Below are 25,725 nucleotides of genomic sequence, written 5' to 3'. Positions count from 1 at the left end.
ATTACCTATTTTTCACACACACGCTTTCTAACTGCCTTGCTTACTAGCTGCTGAAGGGCCTCACACACAATGCATTTTACTCAGGTTTGCCCTAAGTTCCAATGGTGACTCCAGTTTGGTTCAATGTAATTCCAAGGCACTGTTCCCCCCTCCAAATTATTTTAAATTGTTTTAACTGTCCTTTATCTTCCCACCCTTTTCTCACCATAATTTGATACCAGACACAAGTTTGTAAGTTTGTTTCATTTATACGGGGATGGAGACAAGCCAATGAAGGAAGCAGCAACCAAAAGGTGCCTAAATTTGACTTTGGACAAGCCAAAGGGATGAGTAACAGCAAATTTGTAGCTTCAGAGATGTACCTTATTATAGAAAGCAGAAGTTAATATGGTTCCATATTTTACAGAAATAATCCAGTTGCTTAGCAACAGTTATAGCAAGCTAATCTGATGATTGTAAAAGTTTTGATTTCTCTTGAAAATGAACTAGCACCATAAGAACTGGACACCTGGAGAAACATGAGGAAAGTCTCTTCGGAAGCAGCTAGTATCTCTTGTATCTACTTTCAGCAAAAAATTAGTAAGAATCAAGAGATCAGAAACTGGATCACAGTCCTTCAATACCAAAAAAAAAAAAAAACCCAAAAACAAAAAACCCCAAAAAGCCTTTTAGGGCATATATATACATATTTAAATTCAACAACTGTCAGGCACACTCACAAAATAATACCAGAGGCTGTTTAATTTTACTTAGAATATTGATAAATCCTATTATGGTCCAGATACCCTGACAGGGAAGAGAAATCTCCTGGAACTTTGGAATTAATATGGAAACTCAACATGCTCAGTTTTTAATAATATATTTAAGAGAGACTGTGAACCAACTACTGATTAGCCTCCTGCCCTTCCTAAAGCCTATTAGCCGATTAGTAGCAAACATCTACTAATGTCCTAGAGCTCTATTATAGTTATATTTTAAGGGACTTGCAGAGGCTTTAGTGAAAATTTATTGGGGGAAAAAGCAGAAGCAGCAGTGTAGAAAAGGAAGGAAAAAAAATCATGCAAATTCCTTAGACTTAGTCCTCCAGACTTAAAGATGGAAAAGAATCAACTTTCACCTTTTCCTTTATTGCATCAACCTGCAAAGGAATTCAGAAGGTGCAGCTTAGAAAAAAATCAAATTCCATATTGAGCATAAAAAGGTAGAATCAGCAACAAAGGTTTAGGGGAGAAACATCTAACCACTAAAAAAGGTATGAGAGAAGTGAAAATAAAGGGCATACTGGAAGCAAAACTCAGAATTTTTTTTTTTTAACTTCAGAGTTTATTTGCAGAAGAATTTATGCTAGAGTCAAGTGTGAAAGAAAGCAGCTTAATCGCTAGTAAAATTTACAGCACTTCAGTTAACAGCAGCTTAGAGCCAGGTCTCACAAGTTGGCATTATGCATAAGAAAAGAAGCTATTCTCATCTGTGGCTAAGGTAAGACAACTTTCTTTTTCCTCTTACACTGGATTTAAGCAGTTTCTACACAGAAAAATGTTAATTCTCAAAAAAACTGTAACTTAACACAATGATATCTAATTGGATGGCAGCCCAAGGAAATGCTCAGCCACACTGGGGGTTGTTAGTAGTGCACCTCCCACCCTGACACACGCCTTTAACTCAGACATGCTGAAAAGACCAGACGCAAAACTGACTTTAATAAGCATGTTTTGCTTTGACAAAATGGATCCTTTAGGACCATTTTAAAATGCTCCACAGCAGGACAGGGTAAAAACATCCTAACATCAAAAACAAATACTAAGAAGAATAAGTTAATCTTATAAGATGATTATACCCCCAGCTTGTTTAACGCACTTTTAGGAAATGTGTCATTAATTGTTAACCTCCTGCAATATTTTTTAATAAGGGGTTAAACTATCAAAATATTCAGAAGATTAACAGGACATTAAGAATACAGCTGAAGCTTTCCCATGGGAAACAGGCATACGTATTAAAGTCAAGAACCAACCAAAGAGAAGGGAATCTACACTACTAGGTAATGGTCATCTGAGTTACAAGAATTGATTTGAGGAAGACATTATTTTAACACAAAATGTTTCTATCAAATGTTTAAAAAAAACAAAGACAGAAACCCATACAATATGGACGTAATACTATGTGCTGCTCAGAAATACATTCTGTGGTATTCTGAGTATAAACATTTTGCCAAGATATGTCTGAGTTACCTTTCCATTCAATGTCATTTGTCAGGTATTAAAAACTACTGGAGAATAGGAATATTTCATGATCAACTAAATTATTTAGAGAAAACCTCTGGAAACAAAGTCTATACATGGATTCTACATATCCTCGGGCTGATTAGTTCTCAGAGGCGCCATTACCTTTGTCAAGTACTCCTTCATGACTTGGATGAAATAGGGCATGGCGAAGTCCATGATGTTGTGCCTCCATGCAGTTTCCAAGACAACATCTGGCCTTAACAGATCGTAACAAGTAAAGAGACATGCTCCAAAGCACTCTCTTTTTTCTTCCTGCAAAAACCACTGTAGGAGCTCTTCAGCCAATTCAGTATCTTTAGATTCAGAGGCATACTGCATTGCATCCTATTTAAAGGAAAGAAAGTAAGTCAAACATTAAATTCAAATATGATGAACTGATAAATAACGCAACGGGGGAAAAAAAACTCAGTTATATCATTTAAATTAAGGATTTCCTGAAAGAAAAGGAAGACAGAGGAAAGCATTCTCTTTTTAACAGAGAGGTCTGACAGAAGCATATGACAGCCTCCAACATTAAGAAGTGACATAACTATCATCTCCTCAACTGGGAGCTTAAAGGCAATTCCCATATTTGCAAAAACTAATACCTTTATAGACCATAATCACTTCTAATATGCCATCTTAGGACTCACACAGATCATCTAGTTCTTGGCTTAATAGGCCCACCCCACCATCTTTCTTCACCTTGTACAGGCTATCTTTCTTGCACAGCTCTACACTCTGTTTCCAGCGATTATTGCCTTTGAAGAGGTAAGCAGCAATTCTTCTGAACTCAATGAGTTCATGCTTTTCCAAACGCTGAGCAAGTGAGATATTGTCAAAGTTGTCATAAGCATCTATCGATGTTCTCAGAGCCTTAAAAAATAAAAGAAAGCCACTGTAATGCCAAACCAGTATTTCATTTTAGTTTAAATTTTATGTTCCATCATTCTTGATCAATGAGCCGTTACTGTATATAACTGACTGCGTGTAATGTGATCAGTATCTTGCATAATGAATGTTTAATAAGACTTGATCAATCAGCCATTATTGTAATTAAGACAGCCTAGATTCAAGAATCAAACCATAAAGTTATACTATGAACAAGTATCAACATTGCTCAATCTAACTGTTTAACAATAAGGTCCTTGAAGGCACTATAAAATTTCTAGGCAACAATTTTCTCCAAGGTTTTTGGTATCAAGAACTAACTTGAATGGTTATGAAACTGCAAAGATTTGTAATTTGGAGGGTAAGATTTTATGCCCTAGGGAAACTCCTGATACAATTCAACATGGTATTCAGTCATAGAGATCAGCACTGGATCTGCACCTGAAAGAAAATCATGTTGACAAGAAGAGAAAGAAAAGGCAATTTAGCTTAACCTTAACTTTTTTACATTTCTGCAAAATTCTTCACAAAGGAAAGTTTACTAAGAGACAGGTACTGAATAAGCTATTGGGCAAGAGAAACAGTGAATAAAAAAGTTAATACCATATAAGGTTTATACACTAGTTTAAGAGATCAAAAACTTTTCAACTCAATCTACAATATAGATGTTTACAGATGAAGTAACCATAATATTTTTCTAAAGCATTAACTTGGACTCTGCAAACTTGGCATTTAATTAGAAGACATCATGTTTATCAATCCTGAAAACCTGATAAATTTAGATCCAAGGCATACAAGTACCTACTGTTTACAGTCCTAAGGGATGATAGGCTTTTTTAACTGCAAAACATACCAACTTTACAATTTTGAGAATTGTAAATCTTGAGGAAAAAATAAATTTTGTGAATTTTGAGAATATGTGCAAGAACCAAAATGTTTTACCTGATAATCTTCTTCTGTAATAAAGAGGTTGTTCAGTGATTCATTCACAGATTTGTTGTTGTGGTTCTGAACTGAACGCAAATAGGGTTTCACCAGTGGTAGCTGTTTAACCTTTAAAAGAAGGGTATGTTACAAATGTAGTACATTGCTAATGGACAAAGTTATCCAGGAACGTCTTTAGTTTCTTGCTATGAATTTTTGAGGTTTTAAAAATTGTTACCTTGCTGAAATAATTGACTGCACGAGTATGATCCAACCGTGGAGACAGCACCATCAGCAAATCATTTAATAACAGTGGCTTGAATTCTAAGTAGAATTGTATTGCTCTGTAGTATAGCTCCACATTGGCAACCTAAGACAGCAAAAATCCATAGATGAGGTAGAGTTATTTCCTCATGAGCTTCCTCCTTCTAAAGACTGTCTTCTAAAGAGGTGCACACCTTGGTAATGATGTCTTTGAACTGCCCTTCCTTCCATGCATCAGTCGGATGATTCATCATGGTAATGATGGCATTATCATATTCTTCGTATTTGTCATACAAAAACACCAATTCTGCCCACAGATGGGCTTGTTCTGCAGCTCTTAGCACCTGCACAAGGAAGATTTAATTGCTTTAGATATGGGTCTCTAATTCTAGTTAATAGAAAAAAAAAATTTTTTTTTTTTTAAATGAAAACTGAAGTATTAGTTTTAGCTATACAGTTGCCTTACAATGAAAGGTTAGTTACCTTAGGAATATTCACTCTGGACCAGAACAGCTCCAGGTGCTCCCTCATTTTCTGCGGCTTAAACTTAGAATACAGAATAGCTAATTCGGTGAACATCCCCATGTGAGCTCGCTCAAGTCCCAGTGCTGCTTCCAACATGGTTATCAGCTCTTCAAAATACCCACGATCCTAAACAGGAGAAAGATGCAATTAAAGATGAGAATATCAGTGACAGAGATCTCGGTTAACATAAAAGACTTCAATGCGTTACCTGATAGTAGTTGATAAGTTCTTCCAACTCGTCTGCATGTACTACAATATGAAGCCCACACATCTGAGCGAGACGGAACTCCTTCCCATCTACACAGGCAAAGCAGACCTACGATTTAAAAAATTGCAATTATGTGAACTCAAGCGTAACATGGCCGGTTAATTCAATTAATCAGTTTAAAGAATATTCCTAAATGGCATCTTAATTCATCAATCAAACTGTCATTTAGATTACCTCTTTCCATGTTCGAGTACTGTTGGCTTTCCTAGCTCCATCAACAGCTGCCTGATATTCACCCAGGTGAACCAGAGTGGATGCCAAGCGTCCAAAATTGGAAACATTATTGTACAACAACTTAGCAGCATCATACATTTTTTCATCATAACAACGGTCACCAACCTGAAAAAAATACAAACCATTTTCAGTAAGCCGAAACTCAGTCTTTCCAAAGTTAGGACTCAATTTAATATGAAGAAACAACATTTTCTCAGTAAGATATTTCCTTAGAAACTTTCAGTTGTCATGTGTTGATCCTAATAAGCTAGTAAAGTTACCCAACTATTTTTACACTTCTTAAAAAAAAAATCTGAATGAGAAACTCACTTGCTGGATATGAGCATTATTTGGCCCATTGATGAACTCTTCCAACTCTGCTAGGCGGTTTGTTTTAGCCAGTGCAAAAATCAATTCTGTCTCCACATAGGACTCACGAGCCTTCTTGCGGGCCATCTGCAAGTACTTCACCAGCTCTTCCCAGTTTCCTAGGTACAGAAAAACAAATTAATAAATCCAAACACTAACATATCAACATCTATCTTCTCGTTGAAGTAAATGAGAACTGCTATTAACTTCCTTTTCAAAGAAACAGTACAGAGAATAACAAATGTAAACTGTGAAAGGTATCAAAATAGTGAAACTCCTATTAATGCCTCTGTATTATTACTGACCAAATGAAGAGCTGAATCCCTCTTCTCCTTAAAGTTATCAGATTAGAACTAGATCAGAATCTAATGAGACTTCAAAACAGAAAATTAAACTTCCCCATAGAGCTTTTAAGTTCATAAAACACAGCCTCCCTTTATCTGCACTAAGGAAGAGGGCAAACCACCAGACAGTCTCTAGCTCCAACACAACGCAGAATGGACATAAAACTTAATGCTTAGCTTAGGCACATTTTCTGGCAAACACATAAACGTGAGAAGTCATACCACTAGTATTGGCGGCCTGAACAACTTCCATGTAGGATGAAGGATCATCTGCTTTGATGTAAGAATCAATGGCTTCTTTCACCATTCCTTTCTGCAACTGGGCTTTTGCGAGCTGACTCCAGACTGCCGGTTCATTGCAGCGTTCAGCAAACTCATATGCCCGATCCAAGTTTCCAATATGTTCGATCAAGACCTAGGCAACCAATTCTTCATCAGTTATAGAACAATGAATCTTACCATGTAGCAATTACATTTAAACAGTTAGGATTTTATTGCTCTTCTATTACCACAGCAATAAATTATGCCCTTTCTCAGAGGACAATGCATACACTGAACCAAGAGAAGGCGTTACACAGGAAATCAGCTCGGGTAATGTGAAGGTTTACCTGCACTGCTGAGGTATTGACATCAAATTTCCGGAAAATGGCAAATGCTTCTTCAAAGAGCTCATTGCTGATGGCGATGTTGGCAATATCTGGGGCATCATAATTATCCAGGCGGTTAATGTACTCCATAACACGGGTACGGTCAGCCTTGATTGCAGTGAGGATGAGGAGGTTTTGCAGGTTCCTTTCAGAAAGAAAAATTTGAATGTAATATTTGGAAAGCTCATTAGTCATAACAAACACTGTAGCTATTAAGTATTCCATCTCAGGAGAGAGGGTCACAAGAGGGTATTAGAAGAGTGAAAATTAAGACAACATTCTCTAATATCTGTCTCTTTGTTCCTTTCCCAAACTGACAGGCCATAATTAAAGACTGACTATAAAGAGCCAGGAAACCCTCTCATAGCATACCTGTGTTCACTGAATACAGAGTTATCAAGGACAATTTTCTCCAGCAGTTCAATGAGTTCATTAGGAAGGTCTGCAGTCATAAAGGCCTTGACAGTTACTGACACTTCCTCAGGGTCCTGAGTTTCAGACAAGGCTGTCTGTACAACCTGCAGAGGATATACAAAGAATAAGTACTGAGAGTCCAGGTGGTTTTGATGATATTATCTCATAAGAATAAGCTGGCCTCTCAGTAGAAAATGAAACAGGTCGAGAAGAAGGAATGAGATAAAATACCTTTAATTTACCACCCAAAGATCTTTCTACGTAAATCCACATATATCTGTAACATGTATTTCCAATTTTTTTGTTGTGGGGGGTAGGGGTGCCTACTCGTATAATTTCTATCTTTTCCCTGATTAAAAATTATTCCTAATAACCACTCTTCATTATCACTTTAATGGTCACATAAAGTCCAACCATATGCATGTGGCATTATACACTCAGTAATGCTTCTGTTTATGGCTATTTGCATGGCTCCCAGATGCAGCAATGAGTATTTGCTCTAGGAAGCTTTGTATCAATTTGGGAATTTTCCTTAGACATGCTTCCAAGGAGAGGAATGAAAAACTGATATTCTTCAATTTACTCTCTTCCATATTCATACTTCTATTTATAATTTAAGAACCATTATTAACAACCTTCAATTTTTAAGGTTTTAAAAAATGTTTTCAATTATTTATATAGCTATAAACTCGCATCTTCTTTGCTTACTATTGAGACTTACTTAACATTTATCTACTAGATCATTCACCAGTCTTTATTCTTTGCTGATTTACCCTTGTCTTGAATGTTTCCAATCAATTTAATTACTTCTCAGTATTTTTAACAGTAATTCTTACTAATTTTATTAAATGTCTGATTTACTGGTATCCTTTTAGCTATGATGAGTTGAGGGAGTCTTATGTAATTAAATTCTCTCCTTGGGGACGTATTTTCTTGGAGAAGATATACTTCATTTTTGTTAACATTTTTATATATATATATATATATATATATATTAGTATCATCTTTATTTTCTTCTGTCTTTTACTGCCATCTCTCACAGTTAAATATGATCCATTTGAGTATATTTGGTATATGATGAGGGAAAAGGTTTTATTTATAGTTAAAAAGATGAGCCTTGAATGCATTTGCAAATTTTACCTGATCAATGAGGGGTCTCCTATAAGGATTGCTTTCCAGCAGCACACTACCCCACAATTCTGGGTCCTTCCGCCGTACCAGATAGCGAGAAAGACTTTTGAAGAGGGAATTCTCATTGCAGACCTAAATGAGAAATTAAAGATTAATTTCAAGGTAAACAATAAAACCTTTCCACAGACTGACTGTAATTTTAAAAGGTTATATCCTATCATTACACCCTATTTAGTGTTTTATACCAAAAAAAAAAAAAATCCATTACTTCTACATGTAATCTTTAAAGTCACAACAATATTTTTCTTATTAAAATTCAAACAACAGAAAAAAGTTGTTATATTTTTGAAGGCTTTTAAAAAGCACCCTGATGGTAGATCTATATTTGGACTTTATATTTTACTCTACTGGCCTGTGTATTCATGCACCAGGATGCAATTTTTAATTATAGAGGTTTTGTAATGTGCTTTAACATTTGGTAAGGCTAGTCCACCTTCACAGCTTTCTTTCAGTGTTCATTTTCCCATGTGTATATGCATACATATGTTCATACGTGTATGAATTTGTATGTTCACAGATGCATACAGCTCTGATCACTCAAAGACCCTAGAAGGAAATACACCGTAGAGTCTAGATCTGGGTTTCTAATAGCACTCCCCACTGAACAAAATAAAAGTTCTTCACAAAAATGAATGATCCACGGCAGGGGAGGGTATAAAATGAGCTTGGTATAACTTGCTGGGCAAGGAAACAAGATGTGCTCAAGAGCAATGAGATCATGACACAAAGCCATGAGAGGCAGGCTGATGGGATTTCTATCAGCCAAAAGGGAGATAATTTGAAAATCAAAAACATGCATCATTAACCCATAGAACTCGTAAGTCCATGAAAATATGCACGTTGACTGATAAATATGGAGAAAATGATGAAGTTGGAAAATTGTCATTTTGCAACCAACACATAAAGAATAGCTTAGTAAGAATTAATAGATTCAAAATTGGGGGCGGGGACACACACAAATAGGATACTCACATGGTCTTAACTGTCTCCTCACAGACTACTTAATACCTCCAAGGGGAAACACATCTATAAGGGGAAATTTATTTCTATAATGGAGAAGCTGACAAGTTGATGAAAAGTGACCCTCAAAATGAAGGACTAAAGACATAAGGTGCTTTTGCATGTTACAGCATAAGAAAAACATCACTTAAGTAATGCACTTTGGATGGAAACATACAATCTAAATCTAATCAGGAGGAACAATAAGAGAAATTCAAAGCGAAGAACATTCTATTTTTTAAAGCGATTTTTCACTAATAAATATCCAGAATAGGTAAATCCAGAGACAGAAGGCAGTTTGGAGGCTGTCAGGGGCTGGAAGGAGGTAGGGAATGTGGGACAACTGCTTAGTGAGTACTGGATTTCCTCGTGTGGTGATGAACACTTGGAATAAGAACTCCGAACAAGAGAGATATAATGGTTACACAACACTGTATGTGTACTAACTGCCACTGAATTACTCACTTTCAAATGGCTAATGTTATGTTACCTTCAGTAAAAAAAGAGAAAAAGACTATTTTTCCAATTATGTCTGTCACTAAAAGACAAAGGCTGAAGAAGTGTTTCAGGTTAAAAGAGACATGAAAGATATGACACGTACAAGCAGTATGTAATCCTAGACTAAAGGGAAAATTTTCTTTTAAAAAACATTCTCAGGTCAATTGACAAAATCAGAACGAAACAGATTTTTAACAGTATTCTACCAGTATCAGACTGACTGAGGTTGCTATCCATAATGTGGTCATGAAAGAGAATACCCTTATTCCTAGGAAATACAAACTGAAGGGTTATAAAGCCATGAGGTACGCAACTTATTCTCATAAGGTTAAAAGGTTAGATGTGCCTATACATATACACGTATATGTAAAAAATATATACATGTATGTGTACATATGAGTGTATGAGAACATACGTGATAAAACCAGGGCGTAAATGTCAATGGGTGAATATAAATGTAATCAACTACTTTGGCCAGTTTAAGTTCATAATTATCAGCAGTTTTTTTTTAAAAAAGCGTGTACCTTCTAAAAATGCTCCATATTACCTAAAACCACTCTGAAACTCTCAAAATTCACTAGTCTAACATTATGTAACAGGTTTTAAAAATGCTGTCTTCTCTATATGTCAGCTGGCAGTACTCACATTGATAAGCTCCAGATCACACTGGCCACGCTCATAAGCAACACAGGCCAGATGCGGATCTCTCTTCTCACAATACTTTCCAACAACACGACTGTCATAGTAAGGATTTTCCCGAAGAAACCGCTCTGGATTGTTATTACTGTCTATGTAGATTTTGGCTAATGCATTATGAGTAGCAGGCTCTTCACAGCCCTCATGAATTCTGGCCTCCAGCCAAGGCAGAAGCAGTTTCAATCTAGTAAAAAAATAAAACAAGAAAAGAAACACACAAAAAAACCCACATATACATATACTATATTATAAATAACACACTCTTGACATGCTATGTACGTTATGGTCTATAAAGTGCTTTCCCATACCCTATTTTGAATTCTCAACATTTCTATCAGAAACTGAGAAATTAGGACTCAGAGATGGTTAAAGGATTTGTCCAATGTTACACAGAAGGTATATAAGACTGTCCTTCATACTCTCCCAGACCTATCTGCTACATTATCTAGACAGGATATGGAGAGAAGAGACTACAGATTCACAGATTATTCTTTTTCATATGGGGCAAATGGCTGGACCTCTGAGTAATATTGCTTAGGAGTAGGACAGAGATGTGGTATGAGAAAACAAGCCACATTATCTGCGGTTCCTTTTAATTTTACCACAATTACCATGCAACATTACATACAGCAAAAAGAAGCAGTAACGTAAGTAAACACATAACTGGGAACAAAATCTGGTAAAATTCTAGCAGTCATAAAATCAATCACTCCACCAAGGGCCATGGTTTTGCTAAGTTATAGCTTATTTTCCAATGGTTCAGATGACCAACACTCTTACCATGGTTTAAATAACATGTTAAATAGTTACAAGAAATCCACGGAAAGAGGCGCCTGGTAGGCTATAGTCCATGGTGTCACAGAAGAGTTGGATACGACTTAGCAACTATACAATAATCACTTTAAATCAGTCTCAAGCTTTAAAAAAATAAAACTCAGTATTATATTCTACATCTCCATTGTCCTTAAGTGCAGAATTTTTCAAACATTTTCTGAAACATTTAGCTTGAAACATTTAGATATAAATTATGTTATAAATTTCCATTAGTAGAACACTTGTACCAACTCAGGTTAAAATTAAACCCTATTCTTGAGATGGTTTCATTGCTAGAGGAACTTCCTACTTAACCTCATTACTTCTCACTAACCTCATTTACTATGTCAGCACTTTGTGAACACACAATGTCCTGGCTAAAAAAAAGACTTCATGATCTAACTATCAGAAGCACTCATATTATGTTCTCTTCTATTGGAAATTCCTAACTCATATTATATCAAGGTTCAACTTAAAAATAAGTTTAACTCAGAGTTATACAGGGAATGTTTTTCTCTTGTCATACTTGATTATTTACCAGAGAGTAATTAGTTACTAGGTATCATACCTAAAAGGAGGCTTTTTACATAGTTTACATTAAAAACACATAGCTGTGTGGTTTGACTTAATGTAATTATAAACATGCAAAAAGAAGGTGAACACTCATTACTAGAGAAATGCAAATCAAAACCATAGCGAGACATCATCTCACATTTATAAGAATGGCCGCCATCAAAAAGTCTACAAACAACGAATGCTGGACAGGGTGTGGAGAAAAGGGAACCCTCTTACACTGCTGGTAGGAATGCCAAGTGGTACAGCCACTACAGAGAACAGTGTGGCGATTCATTAAAAAAGTGGAAACAGAACTGCCGTATGACCCAGCCATCCCACTGGTGGGCATACACATCAAGGAAACCAGAACTGAAAGAGACACGTGTACCCCAATGTTCACTGCAGCACTGTTTACCACAGCTAGGACATGGAAGCCACCTAGATGTCCATACGCAGATGAATGGATAAGGAAGCTGTGGTACATATGCACAATGGAATACTACTCAGCTCTAAAAAAGAATTCATCTGAGTCAGTTCTAAGGAGGTAGATGAAACTGGAGCCTATCATACAGAGTGAAGTAAGTCAGAAAGAGAAATACCAATACAGTAAAGACGGTAAAGATGCTATATGCAAGGTGGCAAAAGAGACACAAGATGTAAAGAACAGGCTTTTGGACTCTGTGGGAAAATGCAAGGGTGGGAAGACTTGAGAGAAAAGCACTGAAGCATGTGTATTACTGTATGTAAAACAGATGACCAGTGCAAGTTCAAGGCGTGAAGCAGGGCACTCAAAGCTGATGCTCTGGGACAACCCAGAGGGATAAGGTGGGGAGGGAGTTGGGAGGGGGGTTCAGGAAGGGGACTCACATGTGCACCCATGGGTGATTCATGTCGATGTATGGCAAAAACCACCACAGTATTGTAAAGAAATTATCCTCCAATTAAAATTAATTAATCAAAAAAAGGTGAATGACTAGATTAACAGATATTCTATATGACAGCCGTATACAGCAAGTTACAGCTAGCTTATCACTTCTAAATTAGGCATCTCTAGGGAATTAAGATCCATGAGTACTGAGTAGTTTTAGGCAACGGACAGGTTATACTTCTATTTAATACAATGCTAGGAGAGACTAATAATTTATCCTACTTGTGAATATTAAAATAGTACTACACCTGTTTCTTTTTTCAACTTCAGCAACAAGCTCATCAGTAGAGAATTGACCTCTTACAACAAGAATCAAATTTTTAATGACATCTTCAGAGCAATCAACATCAAGTAATCCCCCAATAACCACCGGCAGTCGACTTGGATTCACCTATGGTTTAAAAAAAAAAAAAGAATGGCATTATGTTACCAAGAAACAAAACTGAAAAGAGTTCTTAAAAAAAAAAAAGCAAAAAGCAAGAAAAACGCATTTTCCTCTTCAACCTGTTTTAAAAGTCAGTAATAAACAGATTCTAAATTTGACACTAGACAAAGGAATTTAGTAGGAAGTCTGCCTTATTACTCCTAAGGAGAAATAAGTCCAAAGAAGCGAAAGGAACAGAATGACTGAAAATATTATCTGGTAAAAAGGCCTCCATCGTAGCAAAACTGCCTTCTGGAGTTAGAATGCAAAGTTTCTAATACCTTTATTTAAGATGGTTTTAATACTGGGCTTTGGAGGCTGTGGCCTCTACATGGATACCTCAGGGACTATCGGGTAAGTAAGGCGTAGGCCACTCAACTTTTCAACTGCTGCAGTTCTGTTCTGTTTTACATACTTGGAATGCATGTAAAATTTTAATCCAAGAAAGGATTCTACTGGGGAAAAAAAATGGAAAGCCAATGCAGCACACCACTCTTACTGAGCACAGGGTTTCAAAAGGATGAAGATGTCCAGTGTAAGAAGTAAAATCTGTAAGATTATATTTTCAAGTTATCTAAGTATTACTTACCTTCTGTACATATATTTCTATATACTTTTGAAGATTATTTCTATATAAATAGAGCACCAAATCGTGGACAAAGTCAAATCGATCGCACACAATGATAAGTGGTAACTGATCTGTTAGCTTTGCTTCCTGGAGGGAAAAAAAAAGAAACCTTAATTTTCTTCTTCTGTGAGGTTATCAGTGTAAAATGAGAATCGGTTCCACACTTGTGGGAAAGGGTCACATAAACTTGGTTTTTCTTTTAAAGAAAGAAATGTCCCAATAGTTGCAGAGCGTCCAACTCAGTTTCCATGAATTTTTATGAAGTAATATCCAGAGTCATAGCAAAATACCAGGTCCTTCCCACATATACCCTTTACAACAAAAGAGTAACATGATTTATAAGTCTCCAGCAGCACTCAGGATATAAAATCATCACACCGGGACTTTCATTAATACCATCAGCTGAATCTGTAGTTGCTTTAAGAGCTAGACTCACATTCTCAAAATTAGGCATATATGGCTCACATTTGTTTCAAACTGATGACTTTCTAGAACACCCCTCCCCATTCAAATCTACATGGCCAGCTTCTAATACTGTTACAATAAATCCTACAAGGAGCAGAATGATGGTGACAGCCATAAATTTAAATACACCACATGTTGCTATTTTTAAAAAAAAAAAGGTTTACAAAATACAAAGCATTTAAATCATTTTTAAATTTCGAACTGCTTTTACCATTACAAATATCAAGCTATAATCCTACTTACAGACTGACACAGATGTTACAGACAGGTAGGTAACACCTGTACTGGGCATTTACCTGATACATGTCCTGTTACATTCCAAAGACATGAGGTACAGCACAAAAAACAACAGTTTCCATCAGGAATTCATTTACACACAGTGAAACATTTCTTAATAAATGATTCCTCTATGACAGTCTAATAAAGGGGAACTAAGCAGGACAGGACTCTCCTCAATGACAGCCAAGGAAAGAATAAAATTCCTAGGTCCAGCACGTATAAGCCACCCAATTATAAATAATTTGAAGATTGGTCTACGAAGTGTTCAGGGAACACTAAACCTTGGAGTTCTAAGAAATCCTGTAAAATAGTAATTAAAAAATCAAAATGGCTGTAAATCTGAAGTGAAATCCAGCTGCAGATTTTTTACATCAAGGAAAGTCCTTCAGCACCATGGAAACTCTGTACTAACAGCTGCTACAATCATTTCTAAAAAGTGTTCGATCTACCTATGCAGAAGATTTTTAATAGGGCAGGTTTCTCCTACAAAATGAACATCAACACGCTTAATCATTATCTTGTTTACTACATATATAAAGTATTACCTACTGTATTTTACCAGTTAGGGATAAAACATACTTGGCAAGTAATCCAAGATTACTTAGGTATTCTAGTCTCATGCATGAGTGTTTAAGATTTCTACTGTGAAAGATAACTTATTTGTATTGGCAAAGAAAATTTAAATTTGAGAAAAGGAAAAAAATTGGGATACATTCTCAACTGCCTAAATTTGCATATGATTTCATATATAAAAACAATGCTATTAACATTTTAAAATTTTACTTACAGGTTGCTCCTTAGATACTATGATTAAGAGACATTAGGATCAAAATGGCAACTATATAAACACATTCAGGTTTTCTTAAATACAAAGTTTGGATATATATCAGGGGACAAAGTAAGCATTCCCCAAAGAGACTTACATTCTGGTGGGAAGAGACAATGTTAAGTGTTATAAAGAAAAAGAAAACAAGATAAGCGGGTAGTGAGGACAGATAGGTTTTATTTTAGATAGGAGGAGGGTAATCTGAGACATCGTTCCTTGTGACATTTGGTTAGAAATCTCTAAAAAGGCACAGAAGCAAGTCAGGAAGGTCTGTGAGGAAAATGGGAAAGGGCAAGCAAAGGCTCTGGGACAGAAGAGGTTTTGGGGAGTTACAGGAAAAACAAGCAGGCCAGCGAGGTTGAAACAAAACCAGGAAAAGAAAAAAGATGGAAAATAAGATCAAAAGTAGCCAAGAAGCATGGGTCTGAAGAACAGTTTTATGTTTTCTATGTTTTCAAGTTCAGGGCACGAGTCAAATAACGCTAACGACAGAATTTCATCCTGCTTACAGGCTACTTTAAAGGAGAGTTCATATTCTACCACTCTTTGTTCTCCTGGTGGCACTTGCTAATATTCAAGATTAGATTCAGAGAAGTATTTTTATTATCACAGTTTACATATAATACCCGTCAATTATAATACAATCAGTATCTCCAAAATGAAGTTGAATACCAGTGATGATAAAATGCAGCATGTAGCTACAAATGGCAGATCAATAAGGAAAGTGAATAAATGGTCCAGTATGTTCAATCTCATTGGGCTGAATATCCAACAGTAGCATCTTAGCACTGAGCTCCCATCTCCAATTATTCAAAAAGAGATTAGGTTTTTCCTCTAACTTGGGCGGGAATTAAAATTCTTTCGAGTCAGGAATAACTTAAAACCAAAAAGAAACAAAACTTGCCTGCTAGCAAGGTTGATAATAGCTTATTTTCAAGGCCACCCACACAGCTTATTAAGCACGGTTATCACTTGAATACCTATGGCATCAGGTCCCTCACAAACATAGCTCATGGCTGGGGAAACCAAGGCTGCGATAGGTTCATTAATTTGCCTGAGGCAAGAGGTAGGCATTTACTGAAAGAATAAACAGCTCATTATAGAAAAAAAGGGAATTTGAACCAGGTCTGACTGGTTCGAAAGTCCATAATTCACACCCACTCTCCTCTATTAGATTTGCACACAATTCACAAGCATGGAGGGGGATTCCTCATCTAATTAGATCTCGTGGGCTAAGCAAGGTAAGACAGCCACATCCTAGTTTCAAGAGTTTTTTTTTTTCAATGTTAAGATCATAATTAGGTGAAAATAGTTAACTTAGTCCTGCTTTACATATATATGATAACTCAAATATTATAACTCAATGCTAAAAAAAATTACAATTGAAGCATAAAAGCTGAGAGCTTAATGAAAACAAAATCAGTAACATCTGGTAGCATTTTTTCAAAAAGGATACAGTATTGATACTCAAAGGAGGAACTGACTGGTATTATAAGTACACTAGGTCAAGCACGGAGTAGCAAATCTTTCTCATTTGGATGTTTTTTTCTGACACCAGAAGTCTTGGGTTCACATATATCATACTAGCCAGGATCTTCAGAATATTCACTATGGCCAAGACATTATACTTTTGGGGGAATGTTTATCTTGTAATCTAAAATATAAGGCAACTTCAGCATTTTACATCATTACACTAAAACTCCTAAGGGTTTAGCTATTTAACCTAGGTATTAAGTTCTTCAAAAGAAGAATCAGTTAATGCAACTATAGATTATCTGCAAGGAGGCCAAACCAGTCCATCCTGAAGGAAATCAGTCCTGAATATTTACTGGAAGGACTGATGCTGAAGCTGAAGCTCCAATACTTTGGCCACCTGATGCAAAGAGCTGTCTCACTGGAAAAGACCCTGATGCTAGGAAAGATTGAAGGCAGGAGAAGGAAACAACAGAGGATGAGATGGTTGGATGGCATCACCAACTCGATGGACATGAGTTTGAACAAGCTCCAGGAGTTGGTAATACACAGGGAAGCCTGGTGTGCTGCAGTCCATAGAGTCGCAAAGAGTCAGACATGACTGACCAACTGAACTGAACTAAAAGTATATAAATATATATTGGGGGGATCTGAATGTTCTGTAATTTCCTAATTTTTATAAATGACTGCCAAGGTTAAAGTCTTATTTTCCCCACAAAGTAATTAGTAGGAATGACAAAGCTAAACATTAAATAAAATAAACTGCCCTTAGGTGTGCCTGAAAGACCTAAGAATCTTTAAACGATTATTCTTCACTCCAACACAGGCAGTTCTACTTCTCCATAACCAAATATGTGTCACAAAGCTGTAGTTTTTCTGTTTGACTGTGCCTTCAGTTTATAAATTATGCATGATTAATATTTAATTTCTAGAATTGGGCTAATTGATGACAGAGAAAAACCTGTTTCCTTTACACAGTGGAATCCTTTGCATAAACAGGCCCCTTAAAAGAATACTGAGGGCAAGCTGACCTTAATATTCAAAAAGTGCCTAAATGATATGCTAAAATAACACTGAGTGTCTACAATCACTTAACAAAAATTTTCTTCTAAAATTAAAGTGCAAGAAAGGAAATTCCTTAAAGATAGTGATTTTTTTCTCTGCACTTAAACAGATGGTCATTCTTAAATCTTACTTACCAATTTCCTTCCTTATTTCAAAGGAAACCTCAGACTATGAAATTTGGAAGAAATCATTCAGTATACAGTTTTGAGATTCTGAGAATTTCACTTTTAGGGAAAAAGAAATTCTAAACTATGAGCAAACCCTTGCAGGACTGCTGATCTTCAAGCCAACCAGAAAATGCACTACTCAAAACCACTTACCTTGAGAAAATTCTTGACTCGCTCAGGATCATAGCAGTTGCTTTCTCTGCAGATTCTTTCTACTTCTTTGATCTGCCCAGTCTTGCAAGCTGCCTGAATATATTTAAAGTGCACATCTGGGTCTTGACTAAAATTAACAATGGATCCCAGAAAATAAAAAAGACCTTAAAGAAAGAAAATAATTGAAACTAAGCACAGGTGTACCTTTGAGAACAACTGACCTGAAAAAATACTTAAGCAATTAAAAAACATTATGTCAATTATACCAAACTTCTAAAAAAACAAGCACACAAAACACTGTTATACTGCACACTCCACTCCCAAATAAAAACTAGTTGGTCAAAGTACTCAATATTAAATAATCCACTAATCAGTTCAATAAATGGATTTATACTTTAATCCCTACGGAACAGAAAATTCAATGTTTTCTACTAATGGTAGTTGAGAAATAGGGAGACAGCTACTTAATATCAAAACTAATTATCACAACATATTCCAGATGAGAAATTCTGACTAAAGTCCACTACACCAGGTGCTTTCATATATGCAGTTAATAGAAAACACACAAAAGTAGCTTAAAAAGAATTTGATGCAGTGCTGTCCAACAGGATTTTCTGCCGTGATGCAAATACTCTATTAAGATCAGCAGTATCTAATACAGCAGCCACTAACCAGATGTGGCTTCCGAGCACCTGAAACGTTGCTAGTGTGACTGAAGAATTAAGTTTTAATTGCATTCAATTTTAATACTTTTATTTACACAGCTACATGCGGCTGGGGGCTACGTACTGAATGAACAGTATAAATGTAGTACATAGTTAACGTAAGAACTGAAAAATTTAAGAAAATTATGTAGAAATCTTTTTCCTTCTGTCTAGAGTAGTCCAACAAAAAGAGGGAGGAAAAGTTAAGCAGAGACCAGATGTTTAGCTAATGAACCTAAAAGCCACTGACAGTGATCACATTAGCACTCAGTACAACAGTGGTTCTCAACTGTGGATGTAATGGTTTTCTTCCCAGGAGACATTTTCAGCGGTCACAACTGGTGGAGCTGACACTTCTGGCATTTACTGAACTGAAGCCAGCAATGCTGCCAAATATCCTGCAGGCATACAACAACATACCCTCCAACTCAACAAATCATCCAGCCCAAAATGTCTATAGCATTGAGACTGAGAAAACCTGCTACACGGACAAGTCACAGAATTTTCTCGGCTAGAATCCTTTGCCATTACAAAAATCAGACAATATAAACATGATCATTATATACCCGATCATTAGTATTTTCATCTTATTCAAATATGACAAAGCTACTACATATATTTGTATGTTAAGATTCTGCCTTTAACTGACATATAATATATCCATGCAGACAGTCTTATTCACTTCATGTCCCTAGAACCTGACACAGACAATGCCTGACTATATTTGTTGACAATAAAACTTAAAATATTCCATCAAAATAAGCTTGTAGAAAGAATTTCCAATAGCCTATGACCATTAATAACCTACGACCTATACCCCTCTTGGCTATCTTAAGTCATTTAAAACGAGTCAAACTTTTAATTACCTTCAAAACTCTTGAAAGATTCAAAAAGTTCAATCAGAGACTGAGTGGACAGTTGTTCATGATACTTAGAAGCCACCTGTACACAGATCTGGAGATTCTGACGAATATTGGCAGACAGCATGGCCCTGAGGCATTCTAGGGAGTCTTCCACTGATAAGGACCCAAAGTAATTCACTAACCACTAGAGGACAAAATAAATAAGTAAATGAAATAATATTAAATCTAATGGATCATTCGGCTACACAAACACATTTTCAGTATACCAATTAATGGTAACTAATAGGTAAGACACTGAAATACCTCAGGGTTAAGAAGATGGGTGTGAACGACCGCACGCTTTATATCATATAAGTCAGTGAAGTGTTCTAATGCACGCTGCAAGAGGCCAGCCTTTTCACACAGCTGAGCGATATGAGCCCGGTCATAATGTGTGAACATCTGATTGCCTAGAATAGCATCTGCGACCTAGAAAACCACAAAAGAATGAGTTTATCTTACCACTCCACCTATATCAGTAATTCCATATCCAGATTACACCTTAAGATCCAATACTGGACTGATAAAGGAGAGAAAGTACAAAGAGAATTTTAGCCAAATTTTCTAAAATGAGGAATGGGCATCTCAGTAGCTTCAAATAACTTAATCTAAGCAGCTCTGAATAACAGCTGTAGAAAAACTGACGGAAATATGCTCTAAAACGCATGAAAACACATACCTGAGGTGCATGCATAAGGTTCATCTCAAGCAACCTGGTCTGTAAAGGACCTTCAGATGGGCGATTATTCTTCAGGGCATCAAGCAAGAATGCAGTACACTGCTGGATTAGATTGTATTCCATAAACACGTCGACAATCTGCAAAAACAAGAGGTAAGGGAAACTGTTTTAAGATACTTAAAAACTATTTTATGTTACACTTAACAATATAGGTAAGTGAAAAGAAATTAAACATTATCTGTTTCTTCATATATAAAACACTACCAGATCAAATCCCAGATTTAACGATTATTATTTAGATAACATAACCTCGTAATTTAACAGGAAGTTTTATCTTCCGCAGTTAAGAGTTCTAGTAAAACCACCCATAAAATATTCCAAGATGCTATATAGAGGCAGAATATAAACTGCAAGACTTAACATCTTGACTGACTGACTGACTGATGCACACGTGCATGCCACGCCACAGGGCGTGCCCGACTTTACTTCTCTGACCAGGAACTGAATCTGTACCCCGTGCCGTGGAAGCAGGACTCCTAACCACTGGACCACCAGAAGTCCCTGATGAACTGTTTGAAACACACAAAAGCATAAAAATGAAAGAGTCCTTGATCCCCACTTCATATATGCATTTTCTCTCTCCCTTCACCAAGTGGCAGAGACTAGCCTTTGAGTTTTATTATACCTATACTTTTTGTATTTTTAATACATAGATCACTCTAAATGAGGTGGGATTTGTTTTGCATGTTTTAAAGCTATATGTGTATATATATAGAGAGAGATGGTATCTTACTGTCCATTCTTCTACAACTTGCTTTTCTCGATCAACATAGTTGAAATTTATCCATGTAAATAAACACAGCTCTAAGTTCTACAATTAAAAGAGTTAACCTTTTCTTCTCCAGGTTGTTTAAACTCAGATCCACACCCCCTACCCCGATTCTCTACATAAATTAACTTCTACAAGATACATTTTAAATTGTTTACCTGGGTGATATCAGCAAGAGGTTCTTCATCCTGAACTAACATTTGAGCAAACTGCTGCCCCTGATCTGGACTGATACGCATAACATTTCTCAGCAGAAAGATCCAGTCTGGAGTATATCCAACCTAAAAACAGATAAAAATGTAAGCCCTGCTGCAGTTCCATTTTTATATTACTTAAAGGCTTTTTTGCAACTATACTCCAATAATGAATTTTAAAAGGGAAGAAATCACAGAACAAAAACAAACCAAAAGCAACGAGCGCCCCTCCACCCCCGTGGCAAATAAATGCTTCTTCTACAATAGAATCTTACTACAGAACTACTGGTGAAAGCACAAATTCAGTTTTAACAGATGCTCAATCTGATCTTGGTTTATATAAGACAGTTTGATCTTGGTGATAATATATTTGAACAAATGGCTATAAATTTTTATAATCAGCTTATTCAGTCTCATTGAACATGAAAAAATTTGTTCTAATAGGTTAAACATGCCCTAGCAGTTTAAGTTCTAAATGCCATGCAAGAGTAACTGTCTCCATTTTTGAAAAGTGATTCTGTAAATGAGAACCATAATAGTACTTTATACTTTCCCAAGTAATCATAAAAATTTAAGGAAGTTGACTATTAAAACTGAGAGTGACTCTAGGATAATTCCTCTCTTAATGTTTTAATGAGTTTATGTTCAGAATTTGTTTCATTGAACTCACTTTTTTAGCATATAAAACAATCTTCTGGACTTGACCTGTTTCTGCAAAGCACTGAATGACTTTATTTGGAACGTTAGCCCTTAAGTACACACTAAGCGCCAATGTGGGGTCCACAGATTTCACAAGGTCTCCTAGTTCTTCAGAACATTCCAGCTGTCCAAAGGGAAAAGAGAATGTTTAGTAATCTATGAGCTATTTTATAAATAGGCAGTTGTTACTACTTCCATTATAAATAATAACTCATATGACAGGCATTTAGTTACCCAGTTGTCCCAAAATGTATTATAAATATGCAGGAATTATGGTTATAAAGACTACTCATTTTGTATTCAGAGCAAAGTCTCAGTAGAATTCTCCACACACTCTACTTAAGGATAAAAACCCACCAAGACTTCACATGTACAGATTCTACCAACTATCTTGTTAGCCGTATAAATATTTAAGAAGCAGAATCTTGTACTGCTCACTATAAGAATATTCAGGTATCAGTCCCAGATGTTCTCAATTTTACAAGAATAATCCAGCTCCTAATGTAATGCTATCAAATGAAAATCTGATATTCAAAAAGCCGGCTGAGGTTTACCATAAAGACCAGTTTAAAATTAGGGAATAAACTGTAGGACCTAAGCTTCATTATCTTCTTGACTTTTGGGTTTAAAAGTTGTAAAGCAGGACACTAATTTCACAAAGTCAAACAGATAAAAATGTTAGAATTTTAAGGTGGTATACATGCAGGGCCTACATTCAATCTGCCTAAGCTGCTCAATCTGGAAAACCGCTTCTCTAAAGGAGCTTTGCTTTACACACTAGAGTTGACTTTCTATTTTATGAGTATGTCAAAAGAATAGCGCTTATCACTGATAGTCAATAATGAGACGTTCTATCAGAGTCTATACCCTCTCAACTGAACACACTAATGAAGAGTTGACCAGTGTCCTTTTTACCACAAATGAATCCTACATGATCATTCACCAAAATAGGTAATGATACGCAAAAAGCTCTTACATTGTTATATTGGTCAACTCAGTTACCTTGGCTGTTCTCATCCTTCCTTATCTTAAACAATTAGGATGGACCTCAAGTACTATGTGGCTAGTAACTATTCTTCAGCAGACTCCTGTCCAAGCATCCCAACTGTGAAGTTCTATCCTCCAGTACCCTCTAAGACTGCCAGAAGCTAGGTCAAGAAACAGGGATTTAGCATTAGTAATATAGAAATACTACCAACATACACTAAAGCTGAAAGGTCTAACATTAAAAGTTATTCACAACCCAGAGTGCTATAAAATAGGACCACCTCAGTTTTTGACATTGACCTAAGACATGACAATTCAGTATTGCCACTTTGTGCAGAAAAGGCTTTCTATAGTGGTATGAAAGCAATAACATCACTAATGGGTTGTTTAAACTCATTAGTTGTCTTACAAATAGGTGACATTTTCCATAATATACACTAGAAAACACAATACTATTAGATGCTCTATGGGAAAAGAAACTCATAACTACTGAGCAAATATAAAATGGATAGAGAAATCCCACAGTAAAGAAAGCTGGTTAACAACTGTTTTCAAATATTCATATTTAAAGAACTCCAAGAAACTAATCAGTTAAATATTTTTTCATGTAACGCCAGCTAACATTCTGTGAAGTGACTCTGGGGATCTGCATCACTGCTAGTCAGACAGTCCTGATGTCTTGTTAAACAATTCCACGTTGTATATAACATATTTCCCTTACACACCTAACCGGTTACTAGCATCAGATACCACCATTTTGATACTTGTGAAGTTCTAAAAGAAAAGATACAATGTCATATGGCTGAAAATACTGGGCATCCCAAGTGTGGGATGTGGGAGACAGGAATACATTCTTAGGTCCCCATGAGTTTACACATATTGACAAATATAAAGTGTCTCACGCTAAGCTTAACCACCAAGCAAGTAATCCTGGATTCCCTTTTAAAATAAAGATACCTCAACATGCCACAAAAATAACCCATTTTCAAAAGGAAACACGTCTATGCATCTCATCAGTGTCTATTCTTTCACCATTCCTACAAACAATGAATCATGGATGGAGATATTCTGGCACAGCCTGTGTTTTTAACTTGCTAACATGGTATTTAACCAAAGTGAAAATATCTTAATGTAAGTTAATATACCTTATCTTCTTTTAACCATTTCTCCAAAAGCTGTTTCCGCCCCTGCTGAAGTACAGGCCTACACAGTTCTAAGGATTCATATTTGTTTAGCTGGCCCTGGTCCAAAAGGATTCCAAAGTACTGAAGTAGGGGTGAAGTTTGACCTGGCTGAGCTGGAACACTCTGGAACCGACGGATGGTGTCTGGGGTACGAAGAATTCCCTTTAAGAAACAAAAATGTTAACGACTCCTTTTAAAGATGATTCAATATCACACTAATAACTCCATAGATCTGTTAAGTCAATTTTAAAGGCGTGATTCCATCTACTGAAACAAAATCTCAACTTTTCAATATCTGAATGGTAAAGATTCAGGCAATGTCTATCACACTTCTGGTTCAATGTTATGAGATTATTCTGAATCAGAAACATACCAACCTAATCATAATGCTAATGTGTAAGAGGATAGTTACAACTATTATTCCAGGTTCATATTAGGTTAAGTAAAAATTTCATTACCGGTCAGGGAGTAAGGTATTAATTCAGCCCAACAAAATAAAAAAATGATGAGGATAAATTCAGGTCAAGCTCAGACAACTCTTCGTACCATGAATTGAACAAGATCTGTTTCATCTTTAAGATATAAAATCAGTAGCTATCATAAGATCCAACTAAGAAAACATTATTACATCTACGTAAATCAGAGCCTGTCAGATTTACACATCATTCTAACAGTCTGAGTTTCAAAAAGTTAACCAAATCTAGAGCACAGAAAAGTAACTAAATCTAGAAGAAACTCATTCTACTGGAAAACATACCCTTAAAAAAGACTCCTTTCTCTGTGGGAAGCTGGTTCCACTTGAAACAGTATTAGAAACAGAGCATGCTGGCATCAATCCAGACATGGCAATTTTCATTTTCATAACTACTTACCTTTGGAGCATTAGCAGCCACCTTCGCTGCCTCTGAGTAATTTCCCTGGGCAAAAAGAGCATTAAATTTCCGGGCAAAGAGTTCTTCAGCACCAGCTAAGTTGTTACGTACAGCCATTCTCAGAGCCAAATCAGGATTTTGTAGGACATTGGTGATATAAGGGATTATGTTTTCTTCTTCCACACATACTGAGAGAACCTGCAATTTAAGATCTAATGAACAGCTGCAACACGTTCACATGAGTATCAGATACTAAATATGTTAAATGCTGATGACTACTGAGTGACAAAGTAATAAAACTGGGATGGCTGCTTTCTTGTTGCCACTTTAAAAAAAAAAGAGGGCAGAAAAGAGAAGACTAAGGGGTGCTGCTAAACCAATTGGGGGTTCCTAAA

General features: G+C 36.2%; 1 protein-coding gene across 2 annotated transcripts in view; it reads right to left on the bottom strand.

The window, feature by feature from the left end:
- CLTC (clathrin heavy chain) overlaps nt 1-25,725 on the bottom strand; it is a 64,229-nt gene that overhangs the window by 5,667 nt on the left and 32,837 nt on the right. The window contains exons 7-31 of one of the 2 annotated variants that reach the window (XM_069602669.1): nt 25,331-25,528; nt 24,420-24,620; nt 22,259-22,411; nt 21,553-21,675; nt 20,566-20,703; nt 20,151-20,315; nt 19,851-20,031; nt 18,281-18,444; nt 13,814-13,939; nt 13,049-13,191; nt 10,454-10,688; nt 8,261-8,383; nt 7,079-7,224; nt 6,668-6,851; nt 6,282-6,474; nt 5,677-5,834; nt 5,308-5,472; nt 5,074-5,181; nt 4,824-4,991; nt 4,535-4,684; nt 4,315-4,446; nt 4,095-4,205; nt 2,967-3,137; nt 2,385-2,606; nt 1,118-1,138 (exon numbers count right to left, since the gene is read on the bottom strand). In XM_069602669.1, coding sequence (XP_069458770.1) covers nt 1,118-1,138; nt 2,385-2,606; nt 2,967-3,137; nt 4,095-4,205; nt 4,315-4,446; nt 4,535-4,684; nt 4,824-4,991; nt 5,074-5,181; nt 5,308-5,472; nt 5,677-5,834; nt 6,282-6,474; nt 6,668-6,851; nt 7,079-7,224; nt 8,261-8,383; nt 10,454-10,688; nt 13,049-13,191; nt 13,814-13,939; nt 18,281-18,444; nt 19,851-20,031; nt 20,151-20,315; nt 20,566-20,703; nt 21,553-21,675; nt 22,259-22,411; nt 24,420-24,620; nt 25,331-25,528 — 3,879 coding nt within the window. The remainder of the gene's footprint in view (nt 1-1,117; nt 1,139-2,384; nt 2,607-2,966; nt 3,138-4,094; nt 4,206-4,314; nt 4,447-4,534; nt 4,685-4,823; nt 4,992-5,073; nt 5,182-5,307; nt 5,473-5,676; nt 5,835-6,281; nt 6,475-6,667; nt 6,852-7,078; nt 7,225-8,260; nt 8,384-10,453; nt 10,689-13,048; nt 13,192-13,813; nt 13,940-18,280; nt 18,445-19,850; nt 20,032-20,150; nt 20,316-20,565; nt 20,704-21,552; nt 21,676-22,258; nt 22,412-24,419; nt 24,621-25,330; nt 25,529-25,725) is intronic. The other variant, XM_069602670.1, reaches the window with a different exon arrangement.

The sequence above is a fragment of the Ovis canadensis genome, chromosome 11 (genome assembly GCF_042477335.2).
Source record: "Ovis canadensis isolate MfBH-ARS-UI-01 breed Bighorn chromosome 11, ARS-UI_OviCan_v2, whole genome shotgun sequence".
Lineage (NCBI taxonomy): Eukaryota > Metazoa > Chordata > Mammalia > Artiodactyla > Bovidae > Ovis > Ovis canadensis.
This window is presented reverse-complemented; position numbering and strand designations above follow the sequence as displayed.